Source organism: Brienomyrus brachyistius, chromosome 7, assembly GCF_023856365.1.
Source record: "Brienomyrus brachyistius isolate T26 chromosome 7, BBRACH_0.4, whole genome shotgun sequence".
NCBI classification, from domain to species: domain Eukaryota; kingdom Metazoa; phylum Chordata; class Actinopteri; order Osteoglossiformes; family Mormyridae; genus Brienomyrus; species Brienomyrus brachyistius.
The window spans coordinates 13,834,851-13,858,809 of NC_064539.1; the positions used below are offsets into that span (position 1 = coordinate 13,834,851).

The 23,959-nt window shown below is 41.9% G+C and overlaps 1 protein-coding gene across 1 annotated transcript in view; it reads right to left on the reverse strand.

Moving 5' to 3' along the window:
* Positions 1-23,959, reverse strand: part of LOC125746435 (extracellular matrix organizing protein FRAS1-like) — a 141,162-nt gene that overhangs the window by 35,946 nt on the left and 81,257 nt on the right. The window contains exons 17-24 of the mRNA XM_049020384.1: positions 20,418-20,570; positions 16,258-16,398; positions 15,784-15,924; positions 15,382-15,652; positions 13,817-13,901; positions 4,888-5,208; positions 904-1,063; positions 402-577 (exon numbers count right to left, since the gene is read on the reverse strand). Of these exons, the coding sequence (XP_048876341.1) occupies positions 402-577; positions 904-1,063; positions 4,888-5,208; positions 13,817-13,901; positions 15,382-15,652; positions 15,784-15,924; positions 16,258-16,398; positions 20,418-20,570 (1,448 nt within the window). The remainder of the gene's footprint in view (positions 1-401; positions 578-903; positions 1,064-4,887; positions 5,209-13,816; positions 13,902-15,381; positions 15,653-15,783; positions 15,925-16,257; positions 16,399-20,417; positions 20,571-23,959) is intronic.

A 23,959-nucleotide genomic window follows, 5' to 3' on the forward strand; every position in this document is an offset into this window, starting at 1 on the left:
CAACATGGCACGGTAATATTGCCATTTTCCTATAACTATAAAAAGTTCACAATTGATATCATGTTGAACCCAGTCCTTGATGTAAAAGAGTTGACATTAATGGTCTTACTTTCATTTGAACCAAATGGTGTTGTGATGAGTCAATCTGAAAATGAAACATTACTGCACAATTTTTGTATTGGAAAAACTTTATGAGCACTAAATTTCTAACCACTGTATGATCCTCACAACCTAAACAAATTTTTGAAAGCATAGTCCAATGATGCATAACTGAAAACCTTCTCCGAAGATTTTTGGAAGGTATTATGTGTCTATGTGTCTAAAAGCCATAGAAGAAAGCATGTTTTAGGAGCAACCTTTCAATCCATTCCAATTAAATCCAGTCCTTTGAAGTTCCTTACCTGGAACTGAACTGCATCCCAATCCACCCCAGAGCCCAAGTGTCGATACCATACTCTGCCCCTGTTGATATCCGCCTGAGTGAAGGACAGGACTCCTATGGCAGCCGGAGTATTGCTAAGGAGAAGCTCCGCATCATGGACGCTGGTTGACATGGATGACCAGAGGACAATTTCACCTGTGCCAAGGAGATCCAGTACATATACAAGGACTGTTAACTGGGATGCCTCATCAAGTGCATAAAAATGGGTGTGGCTAGGAGATGTGCAAGTATTTGTAACTGAAGAAAAACCAGAAACTGCAGCATGTGCAGTGGACCTTCATCTTCCACCTGACAGAATACCTTTGAATTCATCTAAGGCACACGATTATTTCAAGGCCATGGCAAAACACTGCACTGAATAAGTCATTCAATACTTTTCTGCATGTTTATTTAACTGTAGGTATCTACTAGAAGAAAGAAACAATTACTGAAATAAATATACGTCCTAAAGGTCTATGTACCATACTTGGGATTTTCTTTGGTGGGGGAAATGGTGTAGTGAATTTGAGAGTCTCTGGAGCCTGGGCACTCTGCTCTCAGATGGTTTTTGGTGATCCTGACCACCCCTCCTTCATTCAACCAGGCAGTGAGGAAGGACACTACATGGGAAGTAACAAGGTCCTGTGGAAAGAAATGAATATTGTATGTTCCAGCACAGCGGACATGATATGCTCACCTCACATTTTATTAGTATGCAGAAAGGAACTTGCTTCAGAATATTTTTTCTGCAAAAAACAAATATTAGACCATTCTTGTGCTAGCAAGAGACTGGATGGCAGCAAGCAAACAAAGAATAAATACAGTATGTGTTCTACTTCATAATCGTTCTAAGTCAGAGCACAAAAGGAAAAAGCAGCTGCTGAAAAAAGAACATTCTTCAAGATATGTTTACTGCCAGCTTCATTAGAAGGTCCACAGGTCCAATGAAATTTTAATGAAAGGACTTAAATAGCTCCGGTTTCCCCCCACAGTCCAAAGACATGCTGAGGCTAATTGAAGTTCCTAAATTGCTCATAGGAGTGCATGTGTGACTGAATGGTGTGTGAGTGTGCCCTGCGCTGGGCTGGCCCCCCATCCTGGGTTGTTCCCTGCCTCGTGCCCATTGCTTCCGGGATAGGCTCCGGACCCCCCGCAACCCAGTAGGATAAGCGGTTTGGAAAATGGATGGATGGATGGATGGATGGTTCTTGCATGTAACTTATAAATTATGGGTGGAAAATCAAAGCATTATAAGCTTGAGAGAGCTATACCATTAATCCATAAATCCAAATCCATTAATCCATAAAGTGAAACCAGCACTGCACTCTTGGAAAAGTACCCTGTCACACAGTTCAATACCTTTCATTACCCATATAAATTGTAATCCCGAGTAACGTAACAACCTTTAGAACATTCCAGCAAATTCTTTTGAAGGAAAAAAGAAAAAACAGAACAGAAAAGTATCAGGCCTTGTGGACATTTAATACAATGTATCATTTTTTTTTACCCTAGAGATCAAAGCGATTGAATGAGCAAGTAAGCTGTGTTTGGCCTAGAAGGTCTATCTAAAGCAAGTTAATCACGATTGTTGGGAAAGTAAGACAGCTGCTTGCAAAAAAATGCTTTGGTCACAAGAAAGAATAACAATTGCATCATTAAATTGCAGTTATTGCACAGTTCACATTGTCATGCATCTTTTAATAGGTCTTTCTTTACACAAAACTTAGCATTAGAAAACAAACACTGCTGTGTGTCAGTTGCGCTGACTTCACACAATGCTGACTGGCCTTTCTATAATTACTCTCTGCATGTGAACATCCTTTTTAGCATTACTATTTTATAAACTTAAGAGAAAAGCACTTTGGGAGTGTGAACCGGTCACAGGACATTTAACATTTAAGCATCAATATAACAGTTTCCTCCAAGAAAAGTCTGTTCTTATCCAAAAACAGGTTTGAGACAAATTTGTGAACCAGTCACTTGTAAGGGCTGAACTTGAAGGATGTCCAGTGCAGATAATATTTACAACCCCAAATCAGAAAAAGTTGGGACAGGATGGAAAATGTGAAAAAAAAAAAATAAAGCAGTAATTCAGAAATGTCCCTTAACTTTTATTTCATTGCAGACAATATGAACACAAGATAATTCATGTACTTTTTTGGTCAACATCATTTGATTTGTAAATAAACATCCATTCTTGCCATTCAGGCTTGCAACACATTCCAAAAAAAGTTGGGATGGGGGCAATTCAGGAGTAGTAATGAGGCATAATAACTAATTATACTACGGGACCGTTGAATGCTTGAATCTGATTGGCTGACGAACGTTCTGAGGTGTGCAATTATTTTCAGATAACCGCACGGCGAACGTAGTTCCAGGCAGCTCTCTTGACCGCATTACAGTTCCATATCACTTCGCATAGTTAACTGTAATAACGGACATTACCATACAGTACCTATACAGCACACAGGACTAACAAAAACAACAACATGACAGACGATTTTCCGAAAGTAAATTTTAATATTTACGGTGAATATGAAACTTTCAACAACTGGGCTGCAGAAGTATTAGTTAGCCTAGTGTACCAACTTAAAGGCTACACATGACATTTCTCACTAGCGAGGTAATAACAGCGCTGCATCTTAAAGCAGACTTACAGTTTAGAGACGGTGCTTCAGAACACTGTTGAGGGACACACAGAGGTAGCCTAATTCATACAAGCTCTCTCTCTCTGTTTCTCTTTCTCTCTCGCTCTCTTTCTAATAACTTCATTATTAACTGCATTAGTCTGCTATCAACGGCTCAAGCCTCCATTGCCAGCTTTAAAATGACGTTTTGGAACTAGCAAAAGAGTCGTTGGATAAGACGCGGAAGAAATAATCCTACTCCCAATAGCGATTTAAGTAGAAAAACCGGACGAATCCCTTGAAATATATCATCTGATCGATGTCTTGAGGTGTGGCAACCGTAGTATAAGCGGAATAATTGACTCCGGACCGTTGAATTATTAGAAAATAATGCACACCCGAGGTGTAACGGCCACTCCGCTTCGCGTCGTGGCCGCATTACCACCTCGGGTGTGCATTATTTTCTAATAATTCAACGGCCCGTCGTCAATTATTCCTTACATAATGATGTGATTTGAAACTGGTGATGTTAACAGGTGATTGCAATCATGATTCGGTACAATAGCAGCATCGAGGAAAGGCCTATTCCTTTAGGAGCAAAGATGGGCAGAGGATCGCCAGTTTGCCACCAACTGCGGGTAAAAATCTTTGAAATGATGAAGAAAAATGTTTCTCAAAGAAAGATAGGAAGAGATTTGGGCATTCCTCCCTCTACAGTGCATAACATAGTGAAAAGAATCAGGGAATCTGGAGAAATCACCGTGCGCAAAGGCCAAGGGCGCAAGCCTAAACTGAATGGCCGTGATCTCCAAGCCCTCAGACGGCACTGAATTAAAAACCGTCATTCATCAATAAATGATATAACTGCGTGGGCTCAGGACTACTTCAGGAAGTCGCTCTCAAGCACTACAGTACGTAGTTACATTAGCAAATGCCAGCTAAAACTGTACTGTGCCAAAAGGAAGCCCTACATAAATAGTGTCCAGAAGCGCCGTCGACTTCTCTGGGCTCGGAGGCATCTGGGATGGTCCATTGTGCAGTGGAAACGTGTATTGTGGTCAGACGAATCGGTTTTTCACATCTTTTTTGGAAGAAATGGACACCGTGTGCTGCGGACCAAAGAGGAAAAGGACCATCCAGGTTGTTACCAGATACAAGTCCAAAACCCAGGGTCTGTCATGGTATGGGGTTGTGTCAGGGCCTTCGGCAAAGGTAACTTGCATTTCTGCGATGGCACCATCAATGCTGAGAAGTATATCTCAGTTTGCCAAACCACATACTGCGCGCATAACAAAGGCATGGCTGCGTAAGAAGAGGGTGTAGATGCTTGACTGGCCTGCCTGCAGCCCTGATTTGTCTCCTATAGAGAATGTTTGGCGCATTTTGAAACAAAAAATGCGTCAACAAAGACCCCGTACTGTTGCGCACCTAAAACATTGTTTGCAGGAAGAATGGGACAAACTAACACCTGCAACACTTAGTCACTTGATTTCTTCCATGCCTAAACGTCTTTTAAGTGTTGTTAAAAGACAGGGGAACTGTACAAAGTGGTAAATGCTGTACTGTCCCAACTTTTTTTGGAATTTGTTGCAAGCCTGAATGGCAAGAATGGATGTTTATTTACAAATCAAATGATGTTGACCAAAAAAAAACATGAATTATCTTGTGTTCATACTGTCTGCAATGAAATAAAAGTTAAGGGACATTTGTGAATTACTGCTTTATTTTTTTTATTCACATTTTCCATCCTGTCCCAACTTTTTCTGATTTGGGGTTATAGATTAAAGACGTACTGTAGGGAATTCTTGCAGGAAAACACAACAATTCCCATCTCCTCACCTGGTTTTCCACATCAATTGTGAAGAGCAGGTTCTGATAGCTGTGTCCGTCGCTGATCTGCAGCAGCACCCTGTCCTGCAGCTGGCTCCAGCCGCCATGGATGTAGCGCAGCTGCTCTCCTTCCAGCTCCCCCAGTGTAAAATGCCTCACCGGCTTCTCGCTATAGACACGTGTCAGGAGGCCATGCTGTGCTGGATCCAGCACCAGCAGCTGCACATCTTCGGGGTTATCACCATCCGCAACCCACAGCACTGACCTTGTGATGACTGCCGCCTCTCCTTGTTTGACCATTAATGGCTTGTTGATAAACACACATGGAGGCTGTTCAAGAAAAAGAAGAGGCTTTACTCACCAGCTGTCACTCACACAGTTAGGATGGTAAATCAGACGCCCACTGCAGGGTTGGTACACTTCTGAAATTTTCATAACTTTTTATTAGGCTTTTTCAGTTTCACTTTAATTTCAGCACATAAATTGTTGTACTTTTTGTTTTATTGTCAGAGAATGACTCATTTTGGATTTGATTTAGCTGGAATTTTAGTTTTAGGTGTTTTGTGGAATGCTTTGATTAAGATGTTTAGCTGAAACCATAAAATCATGATGCCTAATATAAACTATAAACCCTCACACTGTTAGAAAAATGTATTAAAATTTATTACCGCTTACATTATTTAAAAGTTATGTATTTCAGCTTAAACAACAGATGCAAAACAGTTACATTACAATTAATTCAACAACAAACTACTAGCAAACACAGTGATATAAATGATATCCACTAGGAGACATCCATCCATTCCATCCATCCATTTTCCAAACCGCTTTTCCAACTGGGTCGCGGGGGGTCCGGAGCCTATCCCGGAAGCTATGGGCACGAGGCAGGGAACAACCCAAGATGGGGGACCAGCCCATCGCAGGCCACACTCACACACCATTCACTCACGCATGCACACCTATGGGCAATTTAGCAACTCCAATGTTTTTGGACTGTGGGGGGGAAACCGGAGTACCCGGAGGAAACCCCACGACGACATGGGGAGAACATGCAAACTTCACACACACGTGACGCAGGCGGAGACTCGAACCCGGGTCCCAGAGGTGTGAGGCAACAATGCTAACCACTGCACCACCATGCCGCTTTTTTTTTGATACTGAATGGTACTCAGTCTTTATAAAACTGTTCCTACAAGAGAGGGGTGTGTTCTTGGTATTTGATTAATTCCTACATAAGAACATAAGAAATTTACAAACGAGAGGAGACCATTCAGCCCAACAAGCTTGTTTGGGGAGAATTCAATTAATAGCGTGAAGTTATTAAGAAGTTATCTAGTTCTGATTTAAAGGAACCCAGGGTTTTAGCTTGCGCTACACCAGCATAAAGACTATTCCATACTGGCTATTCCATACAACTACAGTAAAAGTTGTGTAAAGAAGTGTTTTCTCAAATTCATTTTAAAATGTTCACCCGTTAATTTCCACTTATCACGAGTTATGAATGTTAGTATTTAAACTAACATTGAAATATCCATTTGACTGAACAGCATCCAGACCTGTTAGAATCTTGTATACCTGGATCATGTCCCCCCTTAGTCTCCTTTGCTCGAGGCTGAACAGATTCAGCTCAGCTAACCTCTCCTCATAAGATATTAACACTAGATTTACCGAGTTTTTATTCTCTGCTGAGAGTCCCAAGGTGTTTGTCACCCCTGCTGTGATTTTCGCAGGTCTTCAGCCCCATCCTCCTCCTGCTTTTGTTGTGCAAACACACCCATTACCTGTGAGGCCTGGCGCATTTGCATTTTTTACTCAGAGTAGCTCAAATCCAAGGCAGGCTAAACCTCTGTGTGTGACATGGAAACCTTCACAAAAGTCTGCCATATCTATACCAAATATCCCACACGCTGACTGACCTGCAAATATGAAAGACACACATTCACAAAATATATGGAAACACAAGTCTGTGTTATTTATAAAACAAATTGAGTGAAAATAGAATGAAAAGTTGCTAATAGAATGAAATGAATAAAATGAAAACATGCTAACACTTCAGTCTCCAATGCATGTTTGTATATAAATGTCATAAGCTGAGTGAAGTCATGGTCCATGGTTTTTGGCATGCTCATACACATACAGAATAAAATGTCATTTCATTTTCATTGGCCATCACTGAATTATAACACCAAAAGTGAATTTTGTTTTTGTGTGATCTCTCCAGCTTTGCATGTTTGGCTGTTCACGTTAAAATTGATGTATCCGTGCCTCAGTTCCAGGTTCATCTCTTCGTCATCTTTCTGCCTTTTGTCTCAGTGGTTACTGTCCCACACAGTCTGTCTATCTTTCAAAGTCTGTGTTTGCAGCGTTTGAAAACCCAGTGACCATCATCCCTGTATTTGGCAATGGAGTTCCTTGGCTAGAAGAATCGGAAACAATCTTCTTTTTCCTTTCCACCCTGTAGATGCTTTGTACAGAACGTAGGCATTCACGGCCACCAAGTCCAGCATGTTGTAAAACACAGCTACTGGCCACTTGCTTGTTGCTGCTCGTACTGAATACATGCGCGCCATTCTAAACACTGACGTGGAGAATTCCTCTCCCTGTGCAGTGTCCTTTGCCAATGGAGGAAGTTCACGGCAAACGTTATTCACCATGCCCAGTAAAGTGAAGCAGTCTGTGTGACAGTGACAGTGAGGTGAAGAAATTGTCCATTGTGACATTTCTCCCGTCATCCAGAAATGACTCCATCAGACTCATGACCACGTTCTCTGCCAGCCTTCACCAAGAACTGTGCTGAAAGTTTCACTCCAGGAGAACACATGAACATAGATGTACAGCTGTTCTCGACCAAGGTTCATTGTCCATGCAGTATATTTACATTTACATTTACATTTACAGGATTTGGCAGACGCCCTTAGCCAGAGCGACTTACATAAGTGCTTTGAGACTCTGCAATGAATTTCCGATGCTAGCTCAATAAGGACCCCAGCTACGAATACTATCTCTGAGAACGCCATTGAGTAGTGCAGAATTTTTATTTTATTTTATTTTTTTAAAACACACACCAGAAAAAGAGTCGAGTAAGAATATAGAAGTTCTACGTCAGGTATTTCTGAAAAAGAAAAGTTTTGAGTCGTCGCTTGAAGACATTCAAGGATTCAGCTGTTCGGACATCTAGGGGGAGTTCATTCCATCAATTAGGTGCCAGGACAGAGAAGAGCCGAGATGCGTGTCTTCCTTGTGCCTTGAGGGGAGGTGGGACCAGTCGAGCAGTGCTGGAGGATCGGAGAGATCGTGGTGCAGAGCGGGGTGTGATGAGGTCCTTTAGGTAGGATGGTGCCAGAGAATTTTTGGCTTTGTATGCGAGCATCAGTGTTTTGAATCTGATGCGTGCAGCTACAGGAAGCCAGTGGAGGGAGCGCAGCAAAGGAGTGGTGTGGGAGAACTTGGGAAGGATGAAAACAAGACGAGCAGCTGCATTCTGAATCAGTTGGAGGGGACGGATGGCGCTCAGTGGTAAACCCGCTAGAAGCGAGTTGCAGTAGTCAAGGCGTGAGATGACGAGGGACTGGACGAGTATCTGGGTAGCCTGGGTGGAAAGAAATGGACGTATCCTCCTGATGTTAAAGAGGAGAAACCGACAAGAGCGAGAAAGACTGGTGATATGTGAGGAAAATGACAACCGATCATCTATGGTAACTCCAAGGTTTCTAGCAGAAACCGAAGGACGGATCAGGGAGTTGTCAAAGGAGATCGCAAGGTCCTGGAGGGGGGATGAGTCAGCCGGGATGTAAAGCAACTCAGTTTTACTAGTTTTGAGTTTTAGCTGGTGAGTGGTCATCCAAGATGAGATGTCTGCCAAGCATGTAGAGATCTTAGTGGAGACATGAGTGTCTGAGGGAGGGAAGGAGAGGATGAGTTGAGTGTCATCGGCATAGCAGTGGTAGGAGAAGCCATGTGAGGATATAACTTCGCCAAGAGATTTAGTGTAGAGGGAGAATAGGAGAGGGCCAAGAACCGAGCCCTGAGGGACACCGGTGGAAAGACAACGTGGAGTAGATGTGGATCCATTCCATGTCACTTGGTATATCGCATCCAAGCCGGACAAATTTGGGATCAAGTTCTGGATGGCCACGGATTTGGAGACCAAATACGTCTGCAACGTGTCCCCTAACTTGGGAAAGGACCCCAGTCACCAGAAAAGGGAGAGGCTGGCAGAGAACATGGTCATGAGTCTGATGGAGCCATTTCTGGATGACGGGAGAAATGTCACAACGGACAATTTCTTCACCTCACTGGCACTGTCACACAGACTGCTTCAGCGCAAAACAACACTACTGAGCACAGGGAATAAAGTTTGGTATGAACTTCCTCCAATTTCAAAGGACACTGCACAGCAAGAGGAATTCTCCGCGTCAGTGCTTAGAAGTGGCAGTGTCTCCTTGACAATTTATGCACCTAAAAAAACAAGATTGTGTGTGTTCTGAGTTCCTTGGACCAAGATGTGGCGATCTGTGAAGGCAGAAAGAGGAAACCCAACACGATAACAGACTATAACCACATGAAGGTATGTGAATGTGTGTATAATTTTACATCAGTGCTACAATGTTTTCTGATATGTACTATACAGGCCTATATAGAAAGAAGGTAGAAAAAAGCAAATACACTCATGACTCTCTCTCTCTCTGCTGTTATAGTGTGGTGTAAATGTGTTGGACCAAATGGCGCGCATGTATTCCGTAAGAGCAGCAACATGCAGGTGGCCAGTAGCTGTATTTTACAACATGCTGGACCTGGTGGTGGCAAATTCCTACGTTCTGTACAAGGCATGTACAAGGTGGGAAGGCAAAAGAAGATTATTTTTGAGTCATCTAGCCAAGGAACTCCATTGCCAATTTATGCCACAAAAGGCTATGGGGACAGAGGAAGGCTGCTGCTGTGCCAGGACTTGTATGGACAACTCAGTGTCAGGTACAGGAGAACTGCAACAGAAACCGCAGCAGGTTTACCAGTGCAAAGTGTTACAAATTCACTTGCGCCAAATGCAGGGATGATGGTCACTGGGTCTGCAAACACTGCAAAGTTTGAAACACTCAATTTTTTTTATAAATAAAACAGACTTGTGCTTCCATATATTTTGTGAATGTGTGTCTTTCATATTTGCAGGTCAGTCAGCATGTGGGATATTTGGTATAGATATGGCAGACTTTTGTGAAGGTTTCCATGTCACACACAGAGGTTTAGCCTGCCTTGGATTTTAGCTGCTCTGAGTAAAAAAATGCAAATGTGCCAGGCCTCACAGGTAATGGGTGTGTTTGCACAACAAAAGCAGGAGGACAATGGCCCAAGAAACTCTCAGCAGGGATGCTAGTAGGTGTTAGGCCCAGGGAATTTACGCAAATTTGCGTAGATTTGGCAGTTCTAGTGTTAATGAGAATGACTTTTCATTGCTAGTTTTCATTTTCACAAATAGTTTTAGTTAATGGTAATAACCTTGGTGCCTCCAGGTTAGGCTCCGGACCCTGAATAAGACAAGTGGTTACAGGATAGATTTATGGATAATAACCTAGGTCCACAATTCACATAAATAGTATGAGCACCGCCCACAGAGCCCGAATATCCTCAGCCATCCTATATTATGTTGGATTACATGATCATTTCTGTACTTCATACTATACTTACAAGCACCAGCTTTTTGGACAAATAAATAAAACTTTTCCCAAACAACAGTCTGCATTTTTCATATTGTAATGCTGAGCGGGTAAAGCACAAAATCACAGCACTGGTTACTTGTGGATGATGCTCTTTTATTAATGCTGGTATCCTCATTGAAAGTGTTCACATTTGCAAAAACAGCACTGAACAGCGGGGATAAGGACAAGGCATGCTTATTTACATAATGGTCCGAGTGCATCCAGCCTCGAATTTCTGATTTTCAAGGTCCCTGATTAGCAGACCTGCTTTTCTGCAGCACAGCAGACTCTAATGAGCAGAGCAGCTGGCCACGTAATCTAAAGCAATGTGCTAGTTGCCCCCGTGTCCATTCTGACAGGCCTGCACCATTCTTAGGCACTCACTGCAGCAAACAGGCCGTACTAGTGGTTCACTAATACACAGACGTGCCGTTTAAGGTGTCTGCCCTTCACATTGCTGTTCGATAATGTGGGATGCACTAAAAGAACTTGAATCATTCATTATTCTTATTATGCTATTTGTAATACAAAAAAGTATTTCCAAACATTCGCATTCCAAAAAGCTGGTGCTCCACTCTTAATTTTCAGCTGGTGGCAGGTAAATGAAATAATTCCACCATATATATTTCTATCATAAACAGAAATATAAATTCCTATATAAATTTCCAGTAGATAACAGGTGTGAAAGACAAGGTCCAGAGGTGAAATACAGCCTGTTGGCTGATTTCATGGGAAAATATTAAAGATTATTTTGATATAGGTGTAAATACAAGCTGCAAGATGATTCTAGAATGTAGGCACAGTTTTTTGAAAAATCTTGTATTAGCTATTTAAAAGTTAAAATGGGTGTTATTTTTAGTTTTGGGGAGAAGCAGAGTTCAGAAGGAATTAAATATTTGGCAACCCAATGCTGAGAAATACAACTGCTTGCAAGGGCAACTGAGGAAGAACAAGAAAAATAAATTGCTTGGCAGGACTGAAGAAAGTGCAGCATATTTTTAATCGTACTCGGGAGGCCAGTGATGCAGCTACATTATTGCAATCCATAATTGTACTCAAATCCAAAAACACCCTTTCTGGAATAAAAGATATTCACAGGGGACCCTGTCCTATTGTAATTGCAATTGTAATTGTAATTTCCCATGCAGTGTTTTGTTATTACTATATGGGTACTATATGGGAGTTTGACACACCTGCATTACATCACTCCAAACTGAGAGAAAGAGCAGCATTGCTGAAAATAGTAGGAGCATATATAGTTGTTTTTTATGTTAAGATTTGTTAATAGCATTGGAGAGGCTTTTAGTGAATCACTAGTACAGTCGAACCTCGTTACTACGTACCCCGGATACAACGTTTGTCACCTTTTCAACGTACAGGTTTCTAATTCCCGTTTTTAGCCTATGTATTATTCCAATAGCAGCCATTGTTTACAGCGTACACCCTTACAGCGTAAACTTCGATACAACATCCAAATTTCTAGAGAAAATATGAAAACTAACCATCGTTACAACGTACAGCGCTCTCCCCACGCACCACAACTTGTGTCGCTACATCTACCTGTATCTACCTGATCTTCGCCCGACAATGCACATTTGTCTATTGCGTTGCTTGGCGTTAAATGAGTTGCCTTGACCGATCAATATTGGACTGCGTAGTAATGGCTTGTTAAGTGTTGTGTGCGTATTCTTTGTTTATTAAACCTTGTGAAATACCGGTCATGTCGGTAATTGTGAATTCAGAATAATAATGGAAGTAAAGGATTTTATGATTTAATTTAACCAATATTTCATTAATATTTTCAGGCCAAATGCCAATTTGGATGCGAATGTTTATTTTAAAAATCCATTTTGACCAGCCGTTGTGTATTTTCGTTGCCGTTTATCGCCGGCCGGCACTAAGTAATCGTGAGTAATTTAAGGAAAATTTCAAGGATCCAAATGAGCTTTGTCGAATTATTTAACAAGTAATAATGTGTTCGTTTTATCATTTACATGGATATTTAGTGAGTTCTTTCATCCATCTTGCACTAAGTGGTTACAACGTTCTATGCTTATAACGTACATGTTTTTGATATCCCGACTTGTACGTAGTAACGAGGTTCGACTGTATGGCCTTTTTCGATATCTTTGCAAGAGGACGAAGGTCCAAGTCTTTAGAGTCCTGGTGCTCCCTGTCTTGCTGTATGGCTGTGAGACATGGATGCTTTCCAGTGACCTGAGACGAAGACTGGAACATTTTAAGAGACCGTTACGGCACTATGGCCATGTGGCGCGTTTCCCTGAGGGTGATCCGGCTCACTGGATCCTCACTGCTGAGGACCCAAGTAGCAAGACCAGGCCAAGGGGATGCCCACGTAACACCTGGCTGTGGCAGTTGGATGGCCATTTCCATGTATCTGCCTGGGGGATCGCTGGACGGGATCCCGAGAAGTTTTGCTGTGTGGTGTGTGCGGCAACATGCTGCATCAGTGCATGCTACCCGATCTAACCTGACTTGACCTTGGGGAGGTATAAAAACATTTGGAAGCACTTTCTATGAACACATTCATAACACTTTATAATGCATTCATAAGGCATTATAAATGGGGCTATTAATATTTATTAAAAAGCATGACACATTACAGCCATGTTTATTATGCATTATGAATGCTTTATTAAGGTCTCATCTACTTTATAATGCACTATAAATACCTTCATAATAAGAGACAAAGCATCCTTAATTGTTATACTGACAATTATAGTGCATTATGAAGGTATCTATAGGCCAATATAAATGAGAGCTTCAAGTAATGTGTTACCAAACCTTTTCCCGAAAGCTATACTATATTTCAAAGTTTCTACCACAAAAATTTGAACCTGATTTTTCAAATGTAGAATGATTTATGTTGGCCGCATGCTATCTTATTACTTCATTTATTATTGCTAAATTTTATTTTCAGTAAGTAACTATTTAAAGAAATATATTTTTATAATTCTATGCTATTTAGTGGGTTTCAAATTAAGTAAGATGAATCATTTGTATGACTGATTTAACAGATTTTGCCACACCCATCTAAGTTGGAATGCAGGTTTTTGTGCTGCAATATGAGACCAGCTCATCACATGACAGAGCCAATGTGTTCAGTAATACTCAGTGTGGAAGGATGACATACAGGAAGGAATATAAGACGGTACTGAATGTGCACCTTAATGATAAATGTCCCTCAATAATTTTCATTCCAGGTGAATCGACGGGCAGCGTACCTGCAGGGACACAACCTGGACGTGCACAGAATTTGGCTGAGAGAATAGCTGAGGATCGGCGACCTGCAGCATGAGCGCACCACTCCTGTAACACAGCACCGCCACATCCCAACAACATTACACTCAAATGGCTCCTGCAAGCAAAACAGCAGCAGCTGGCCTGTCTTGCTCAATAATCCACATATTGGCTGTTCTGTCACCATTCTAATTTCTCATGCACCTGTATCAAAACAGTATTTGAATGCAAATGTGTTTTAGAGTTTTTGTTCTTTTCATTTTCACATCCCTGCGCCACACACTATGTTTATGAACCCACATTACTTAAGTTAAAATATTTACCCGCTTAAAAGAAACAATTCTTTCTTTGGAAACTTTTTTGGAAAAAAATGCATGATAGTCTAGAATTATAGCAATGGCAGGGTAATGCTAAACTGTGGATTGCTTAGTGGAGATTTGCCTGAAGGTTAACACATTTATTAATATTTTTGTGGCTCAGTGGGTCAGGGCTCTGATCGAGGTTGGACTCAGCAGAACAGGCACATTAGCATTGGACCCTTAACCCAGAAAAAGATGCTCCGGGGGAGCTGGTCAAACAGCTAACCCCCTGCTGAGACCCTGAGCATCACGCCCACCTGTATATCTGTATGTCTCAAAGGTGAGCAAGATGAGATATAAAAAAAAATTAAGAATTCCTATGTACATGTACACATACATGAACACATAGCAAATAAAAAATAGTTTCGTTGTCACTTCATTTGCGCTGCGTTTACGTCGTCTATTAGCACCTCATTAATATTCACAGATAATATCCCTATTACTTGGCTAGAAAAGGCAGTTATAAATAAAGAGATACAAAGGACAATTTATAAACATCCTGGGATAACTAGAGGCTGAAACGTAACCCAGGTGTTACGGCCATTAAGAGCTCTGCTTCCTGAGTACTTGAAGAAAACTCTAAAGGCTCTGGCATTGGACGCAGTGCTGAGTCAGTGAGTGTGGCTCAGCCAGGCTCCTTTATGCAAATTACTGCCAGGCCATTCATGATAATTACCTCTGTGGGGCTGTTAGGATGGTCAGCAGGGAGCAAACCGTCATCAGCAATGACATCACCCCCTGGGCCAATCAAAAGGTTTTCCTATCAAAGTGCTTCCCCTAGTGTTTTGTTCTATATTACCATACACAGATACCAGGCAGGAGGTCAAATTCAAGTAGGCAAAGAAAGTAGAAAGAACATTCAAATCCAAAATCCACTGAACATCTGGCAAGATAGAAACAGTGTATGAGACTGCAGATATTACTAAGTGGATTATACTCAAGGATTCAACTGACTACACAACTTTGCCTCTGTTACACTGACGGCATCGATTGGGCCAATTAAAAATTAATGTTATATTTTGGCACTAGAGTGAGAAAATAAACTTTTCTAGATGGACGATCTCACATTTTTCTGCAGGTTTCATAGCGACTGCCTGACATTTACTTAGCAAATATTATTAGTTATTCAGTTATTTGCCGGCAGTTAAGAAAACAAAACAATCCAAAAAACTGAAAACATAACAGCTTGCCTCGATTCGCCTCTGTCATGGCTGAAAGCGATGGCTCTGTTCCTGAGATCTGAGAAGCTAAAGACTGATCCCTGATTCAAAGGAACAGCCTTCCCATTGGTGAGGTGCACCAGCCGGCCATTGCTGGGGAGCTTGAGTAGCAGAAAGACCAAGTCCTCTCTCCTACTCTCCAGATCCTCAGCGGTAATGAGTGACAGGTCCAGGGCCCTGGTCCCTCCAATCGGCACTATGAGGTCTCCATGTACACGCAGCACTGGGGCTTGGCTATTCACTGCACAGACACAGAGACAATCCATCGGCATAAGCTAGCCAATGTTAAAATAGTTATGAGAGACGGCATGCTGTTAATCTTAATGAATCTACATCAGTAATGTCACATGACTGCGACTGGCAGCTACTCACCTTCACATTTCTGGGTCCTGGGGTTGGCATAGAAGCCAAGGCCACAGTTCGCCACACAAAGGTGATCTTTTAGGAAAGTGTTCCTATGGCAGGCAGTGCACTGTCCAGCCCCCTTGCACTTAGTGCAGCCAGTGGGACAAGCTGGAGACACACACATTACATACACAACGTGGCCATAATGACATCACCTTCACAGCATGCATGAGTGCAGCTCAATCCACTATAAACATTCTTACCAGGAGGCCTGTAGAATTAATAGAATGCAAAGCTTTGGGCTGCACAGCGGAAACGGATGCTGCTGCAATGCTGTGTCATTAAGTGAGGTACTTGACCTCATTTGCCTCAGTAAGATCTGTGTACATTTTGTAAAATTACATATCTGAGAAGGTTCGGGTGACAGCTAAACTGTTGCTTAAAATCTGCTGATGACACATGCAGTGTTTGCTTGTTTGTTTTTGGGAAAAAACTGCTGACCCCTGCATCGTTGAGCAGATGCGTCCATTAGGTGGTGTGTCCCACACTTCTGCACACAGACGCCATGCTTTAGGACAAGGGGCTCCCTACACCTGCTGCACTGCCCTGGGCCCCGGCATGTCTCACAGTGGTCATCACAACCTGCAGAGGGAAGAACACCCACCCCCCAGGGCAAAAAACAGCCCCCTGGTTAACCAATACCTGTCTTTTAATTCTATGCAATATTATTAAATACATCAATTTTCTGTAATCGCTTAACCTATTCCAGGTTACTGGGGGTCCTCAGCCTATCCTGGTGGATAATTATGCAGGCAAGGCAAAGAAAAACTCAGGATGGGGCACCAAGCTATTGCAGGGTACACTCACTTTGATAACTCTAATTCACCTCATCAAGTTTTTGGGCTGTGGGGTAAACCAGAATATCCCTCACGAGAACATGCAAACTCCACGTACATGGAGCCATGGAGGAGACTCAAACTCTGGTCCCAGAGGTGTGAGGCAACAGCGATAACCACTCCACCACCGTTCCACCCCAATATTATTGCATTCTCCTTAATTAAGACATCTTTGCGACCCCTTATTCTGGTGTGGCACATGGTGGGGCCTATTCCAGGCAGCACAGGACATAAGACAGGGGTACACCGCGAGCAGGATGGCTCACGGAAAACACTTATACACATAATCAGATGCAACCAAGACCAGAGACAAGGATTTGAACCCATGACTGTGGAGATATGAGGCAGCTGTATTACATAAATATACAAAAGAAGAATATTACAAGACATTTCCTGTGTGCACAATTAAAAGAAGGGGGGGCTATTTTAATTTTAGGCTTTGACTCAGGTGGCTCCTCCTGGCTAGCTGACCCGAGGAAGCAGCCCCGAGCGAACACTTCACCCTGGAACACGTACACTTTGATGTACAGCAAGCGGACACAAAGCATTAAACCTCCACAGATGTTGCAGAAACACACATTCACAGGGATTTAGACACAGCACAACCTCACCCCTATTACATTCTTATCCCCACACCTAAAAAAGCAAGGCAAAAGAGAACCCCCCCCACACACACACACACACACACACACACACACACACACACCACACACATGCACACTATTACCAGACTGTCAGACCTTGACTTCTAAGTCAATGATGGGATCTGAGGCCAAGCCACTCCACATTAGCCAATACTTCACAAGCAATTTGTCAGGTTTCGTGTAGCATATTTATGCCATGAGGTCTTCCAGTGCTTCACTCGAGCCAGTTATGTCTGTTCTGGAGGATAAATGCATTTTCCATTAGTGCACCCCCTCACCCCGACACACACACACACACACACACACACACGTAGGGTATACCTATCCTTGGGTCCGCTCATTCACTTCTATGGAAAAATGCTAATGCTAACTATGACAACCTTAACCCCCACCCTGCCCTAACCATAACCATAACCAACCAAACAAAATACCTTTTTAGTTTTTTCATAGTAGTCACTGATTTTTATAAAATAGAGTTTTCCTTTATGAGGACCAGAAAACCGGTCCGAACAAAAAAATGGATATTTATCACGTATGGGGACATTGTGTCCCCATAAGGATAGGTATACCTGCTCGCGCGCACACACACACACACACACACACACACACACACCAGGTTCCAAGAATGCTTGAAATACAGCACAGCAACTTAGCCCTACATTAAATCTGCATGCTGGTAAAAACGCCACATGCACTATACCCAGGACATCCCTCTATCTAAGCTGTCTTATCTCATTACGCTTATCAGATTGGACGGCGATTTCCAAGTTCATTTCAGTTCATCGGTGAAATGTTTTCCAGATGACCTTTTTCTGCCCAGGAGGATAAGCAGGGTGATTTATGCTCCTTCTGAGCCACTGGCTCAAACCACGGCCGAGCTGCTCACTGCTCTCTTGGAAGTGGAAAGTGTTACGTGGGCGTTTGCATGTGCCAGATGAGTTGCCATGGTGTGTAGAGCAATGGGGATAGCATCCTCATATGACCTATTTGACTTTTATGCACTGGAAAATTACAGGGATAAATGCAGTTGATTGGTAGTATTTCAAGCTATTAACTGTGGATTATTTCAATACTCAAATATTTGCAGCCAGTGAGCAAGAGGTGGGTATAATGTTGAAGACTGCTGCTAGTTGATCAGAATAGGCTTAAATGTATATCCAGGGATACCACATAGGTCTTGTATAGATGTTCCCTGTACGTTTGACTTCAAGGCTATGAAATACAAGCATTTGGTCATTTGCAGGTAACTCAGCCTTGGTACTGTAGTTAGTTCTCTGTTGCTTTCAGTAAAACAAACAAAGAAGTTATTGAGCTTGTCCTGAAGGGAATGTGTCATTTGTAGGCAAGCAGTTTTTGGTCTCCACAATTCTCTTGGCTCACCATATACAACGGAGGTCTGAGTTGCTGGTAAAATGTTCTACAGTTTTTTGGCGGAATCACTAAACCTGAACTCCCTCTATGGAAGGGTTAATTCTCTTTGCAAGAGACGCTCCAGCACAGCGTGTCTACTCACCCACAGCTGATGCATTATATCTGTGTTATTTTAGACAGCCATTGATCTTTTTGCACGGATCTTCAATTTGGAAACACATAACTGTTCACAAGACCATTAAGAATATGAAAAGGCCACTGTGGACAAAAGTGGTTACCTCTGCAAGCTCTGGAGTACGGGTTAAGGCACTAGTAAGGTAGGAGTAGGGGGCACAGCATTCATGCTGGCAGTCTCCCAAGAGCAGGACCTGATTGGGATCTCTAAAGCAGTGATTGTCAACCCATGGGACCCATGGGCAAGTTCTGAAAGGGTCGCAAGTTGGAAATGTAAGCATATTAAAACCAGCAAGCTCCTACGCTGATCCACGATCAGATTTCCCAGCCCCAATCCTAGAATTAACCTATATAAATGGGTCTTGGGTCTGCAACTGCAAAACTAGTGAACACTCAATTAATCCAAGAAGCCAAACCACTGATGCTTAATTTACAATTCACTGGCACATCCAATCAGATTTGTGTGATAGGCATTGATTGGTGTAAACTACAGAGTGCAGCGCTCATAGTATTAATCACAATTACAAACCAAGAAGTACAACTAAACAATTAAAGTCGGTGAGATATAAAAAAATGTAGAGTCTGAAATATGAATAAAACAGGAATAGAAAGTGCAGCCAACACACCTCGGTAAACTCATTCCTCATTGGCATTAAGATCCCAGGGGGCAGTGAGTCACACAAAGATGAGTGGACAATGGAACCACAGGAGTGGAATATGAAGCACAGGAAAACAGTCTTCATGGGAGCCCCAAAAAGAAGAAAGGCATTCTGGGAATTTGGTAAGAATGCCAGTCCATTGCAGGGCGCACACACACACACACACACACACACACACTATCATACACTCTGTGCAATTCAAAGTTGTCAATTAAGCTGAATTAGACTGTAGAAGGAAACCGGAATACCAACGCAATATGGGAAGAACATGAAAACGCCACACAAAGAAAACAGAGGCAGCATTCAAAGCCCCAGCCCTCGAGGAGTGAGGCGAAAGTGCCACCCAATCATTAATAATGTCAATAATTTCTTGTGAGGTGTTAGCAATATTCACACAATCACAAGCATTTTTTCCAGAACCGAAAAAAAAAAATCTAGGCCCAAAATCTTCATATCTAAAAATATACTGCAGATTCATATATATGTTTTTTATTAACATGGATTTTACTGTTGCCTTTAATCTAGATTCCACTCATTTTTCAATGGTATAATTCTGCCAATGTTTAAAAGACTTGGAAATCCTGACATTTTATACAGCTTAGGAAAAAAAAATGCAATTTTTTCATACTGGGGATTAGTTGAAATACTGTAACACTGCATATTGTATGTGTGTGTGTGTGTGTGTGTGTGTGTGTGTGTGTGTGTGTGTGTGTGTGTGTGTGTGTGTGTGTGTATTGTGGTTATATTACATTGTGGAGCCTTATGTTTCCTGGAATAGACTCACTGTCATTCAATATTGGATAAGCTGAATGGAAAATGGATGAATGGATAGATGAACAACTCAACAAATACATAACTAAACCACAACAGAGTTTGCCGTGGTTGGAATCATAGTCTACTGGTAGACTGGTACTTACTGTTGCAGGCTCCCAGTTGGATGTAGTGTCCAGGGGGACAGTGGGTCACACAGTGGTCCCCGAGTGTCAAACTCTTAGGGTCTCTGCACAGCAGACAGACACTTCCGTCGTTCCGAAGGTCCGAGACACACCGCAGGCAGTCCATCTTGCAGGCTAGGGGTAACAGGAAAGGGGTGGAGTTACAGTGAGGTTTCTACACTGCCCCATTCAGCAAACAGCTTTGATGGCAACAGTGGGTGTGTGCTAATAGACTCCTAAAGGAAAATAAATACAAATTGGATATATTTTGGTGCAAGAAAAAAAGATTGTGATTTATTCACTTGAAATTATTCTGCATAAATAGTTCCTAAAATGTAACCTGATCTTCAACAGGTCATGGTAATAAACAGACAGCCTTATTAACAAACAAGACACACAAAATATTGCCATATTTTTATTGAAAAAAATAATCAATCATGTGTATATAAAAATGTAAGTGAACCTCCTGGATAACAATCTCTGATGCTCCAATGTTCAGATGTTGGTTGCCCTGCCCTGCTGTATAAAAATTACGGAAATGTGGCTCTTCACAAGATCTGTAACTTTTTGTGTTTGTTATTCGTTTTCATTTCTTAGACAAAGACCTGACCACCTTTTAGGAGCCGTCCATCAAGAAATACAGATAACTCAACATTTCCATTTTGCTTTTTCTTTAAAATCATCAGGTGATCAGTGATGACACGCCACAGCACACAGTACACAACAACAAAATGTGTCTTCTGCATTTATCCCATATGTGACATTGGGGCATACAGTAGCAGGGGGCATCTAATTCAGCGCCCGGGGAGCAGTGCTTGGGGGCAGTACCTTGCTCAGGGTACCTCAGTGGTTCCTTCGCTGGCCGGGGATTCAAACCAGCACTCTTTCAATTGCAATTGCGCTTCCCTAATTATTAGGCCTCCACTACCACTTATGTATTATAAATCATGTTCTGGTCCTAATAAATATTACTTAAGTAGAACAAGAAGGACATTTTTTTTAGTTCTTAAAGCTAAGGTAAATAAAAGCCTAGCCTGATATTATGACTGCCAGACCCTTGGGAAGCAAACTGTCTTGAAAAACATGTCACCTTACTGACCTACATCAGGGGCGTGTAGTGCTGCCCTGACCTGAAGATCACTATTTGCATTCTAAAAAGCCGCATTAGCGCGTATTCAAAACATATTCGCATGGTAATTTGACGGTGAAACGCGATCCAGATACATCCCCATCAGCGCCATAAAAGGAGGGGGGGGGGGGGGGGATGTGGCCAGGTGTGAATGGCTCATGCATACACATGAAAGTTGCAACATATTCAATGAAAGGGGCCAGAAATAGTGACATGAGTTAGGTTTTTCTTATTTATTTATCCAACTGAATGTTGCAACTACACCAATTATTCATCTTCATGTACCCAAGACTTTGGTGATCAGATATCTGGGATCAAAACAAACTGCCACCGTTGCTTACCATGTACTTTTATAATGTTTCTGCAAGTGCTCCAAACTGCATTTTGCAATGTCTATACTTTGATGTCAAATTACAAACTGTTGGAGTTAGACTCCACCGAGTCCGTTGATGAGGAAAAGATGCACTCTGGAGGTGAAGGATAGTTGCACGTCAGCTCTCTTTATTTGTTGTACAGATCGATCCGGGAGCCACTCTCAGATGCACAAAAGTACACACCAAGGGAAGCTCTCTCTATGGTCAGTGTCTGGTTTTTATAACCCAAACAGGGCGTCTGCCGTTCTTGTTGGAACCGTTCCAGTTGGCGTAACATACAACTATTGTTTGGAGAGTTCTGGCGTTAGTCCCCACTCTCTTCCTTTTCTCTTATCTTGTTATGTTGCAATTCCGCAGCATCAGCTTAATGTCACCCTGACCCTATCCGTGTACCCTCGGCTTTCCGAAATGTACTGGCATTACGAGGTGGCCCAGTGCCCCCCCCCCCCCCCCTCCTTCTCTTCCTGCCTATGTTCCAGTTTGTTCCCATTTCTCAGGGTGACAAAGTTTAGCACAGGGCCTAGCTGCCTTAAATTCTTCACATAAATCTGACATATTTACAAAGTACACTAAGATTAAGATATATAAGAAATTATTTATTTGCCATGAATTAAGTTTATGATATTGAATGAAATGTGTGACCATGCCCCAGTCAGTGAAAGTGTGTTCCCTACCCCTAGACCCCAGAGGGTAAAATCTTGTTACATATGGGCACTGTGATCAGTCTGTTATATTCTTTCTCTACTGCAGAGTAAATGGAAATTATATCTGCCATGCTAGTGTTTTCCATGAAAACAGAGGTCATGAACAATACATAGAATATTGAAGGCAGGCCTTGTTAATCAATTACTACACAATCACATACAATGTTGGCCAAGGTTGCGATAATTCTGACTAGAGAAGAAGAAACCTCATGGACTTAAAGACAGGAATGACTTTTTGGAGATGAGTGAGCCTGGAAAGATTGTGGAACTATAGCTATGGTGATGTTGGTATGCAAGTGGTCGAGAGAAACATCATTCCCTAATGGGAGCTGTGGAGCAAACTGCATCCAATGTAATGTTTGTGCATTGGTTCTATATGCAAGGTATAACAGACAAGCAAATGTCAAGGTGAGAAATGGGGAAGCAATCATTCAGCCAGTGGATTCACCGTTTATTACGTTGTTGTCTGGCCAACACCAGAAGAAGCCACAGGCTTCAGAGTTTATTTACTGTAGATAAATGTTCTGTGAGAAGCATTTTTCTGACATGGTTAGGTTCCACTAAACCCCTTTCAGGGGCAGGTACTTATCATTAAATGGAAATTCATTGTATGTGAACATGTTAAACTTATGGTGAATAATTTCTATACTGATAGAAGTAGAATCATATATCCATGACTTCATCCACAGGTCCTAAATAATCATTGAATGGTTTAAGAATAAAAAAAAACAATGGATCATATTGCATGGTAATCCCTGTTCCCAGAAGCCAGCTTGAACATAGATTCTGAAGTGCTGTCGGAAACTGAGATTCCTGCTGCAATTAACTAAGTAAATGAAAAAGAAAATCTCAGAATGGTATGGAATCCTGGGGAATGTATGTCACGGTGAAAGATAGTTGTTTTGTATTATTGACAGTTTCCCATATTAGCCCAATTAATGTCATAATTATTTTGGTACTGATTTACACATTTAACAGTCAACCAAAGCCTATAAAAAATGCCACAATGATATTAAGAAGCACCCTTGTGCCAGAGTATTATGACTAAATATTTAAGCTCCTTAGCAAGGGAAGTCATGGATTTGTGTTTTCTGGCAAGAACTCTTTAGTGGTTTTACCTCCACAGACAGTAGTCAGGGTAATGAACAGCACTCTTATTATTGCTTCCATTTGTCATGCTCTGTGTGTCTAAGTTAGCACAAGGACTTATGAACCTTAGGTATACTGAAATAGGCTTTTATAGACCTGTCTGTAACTATCCAGGTACTCTTACTTCAGTTTACTTAACTGCATTCTTGTGTCAGCTGAAGGTTATAT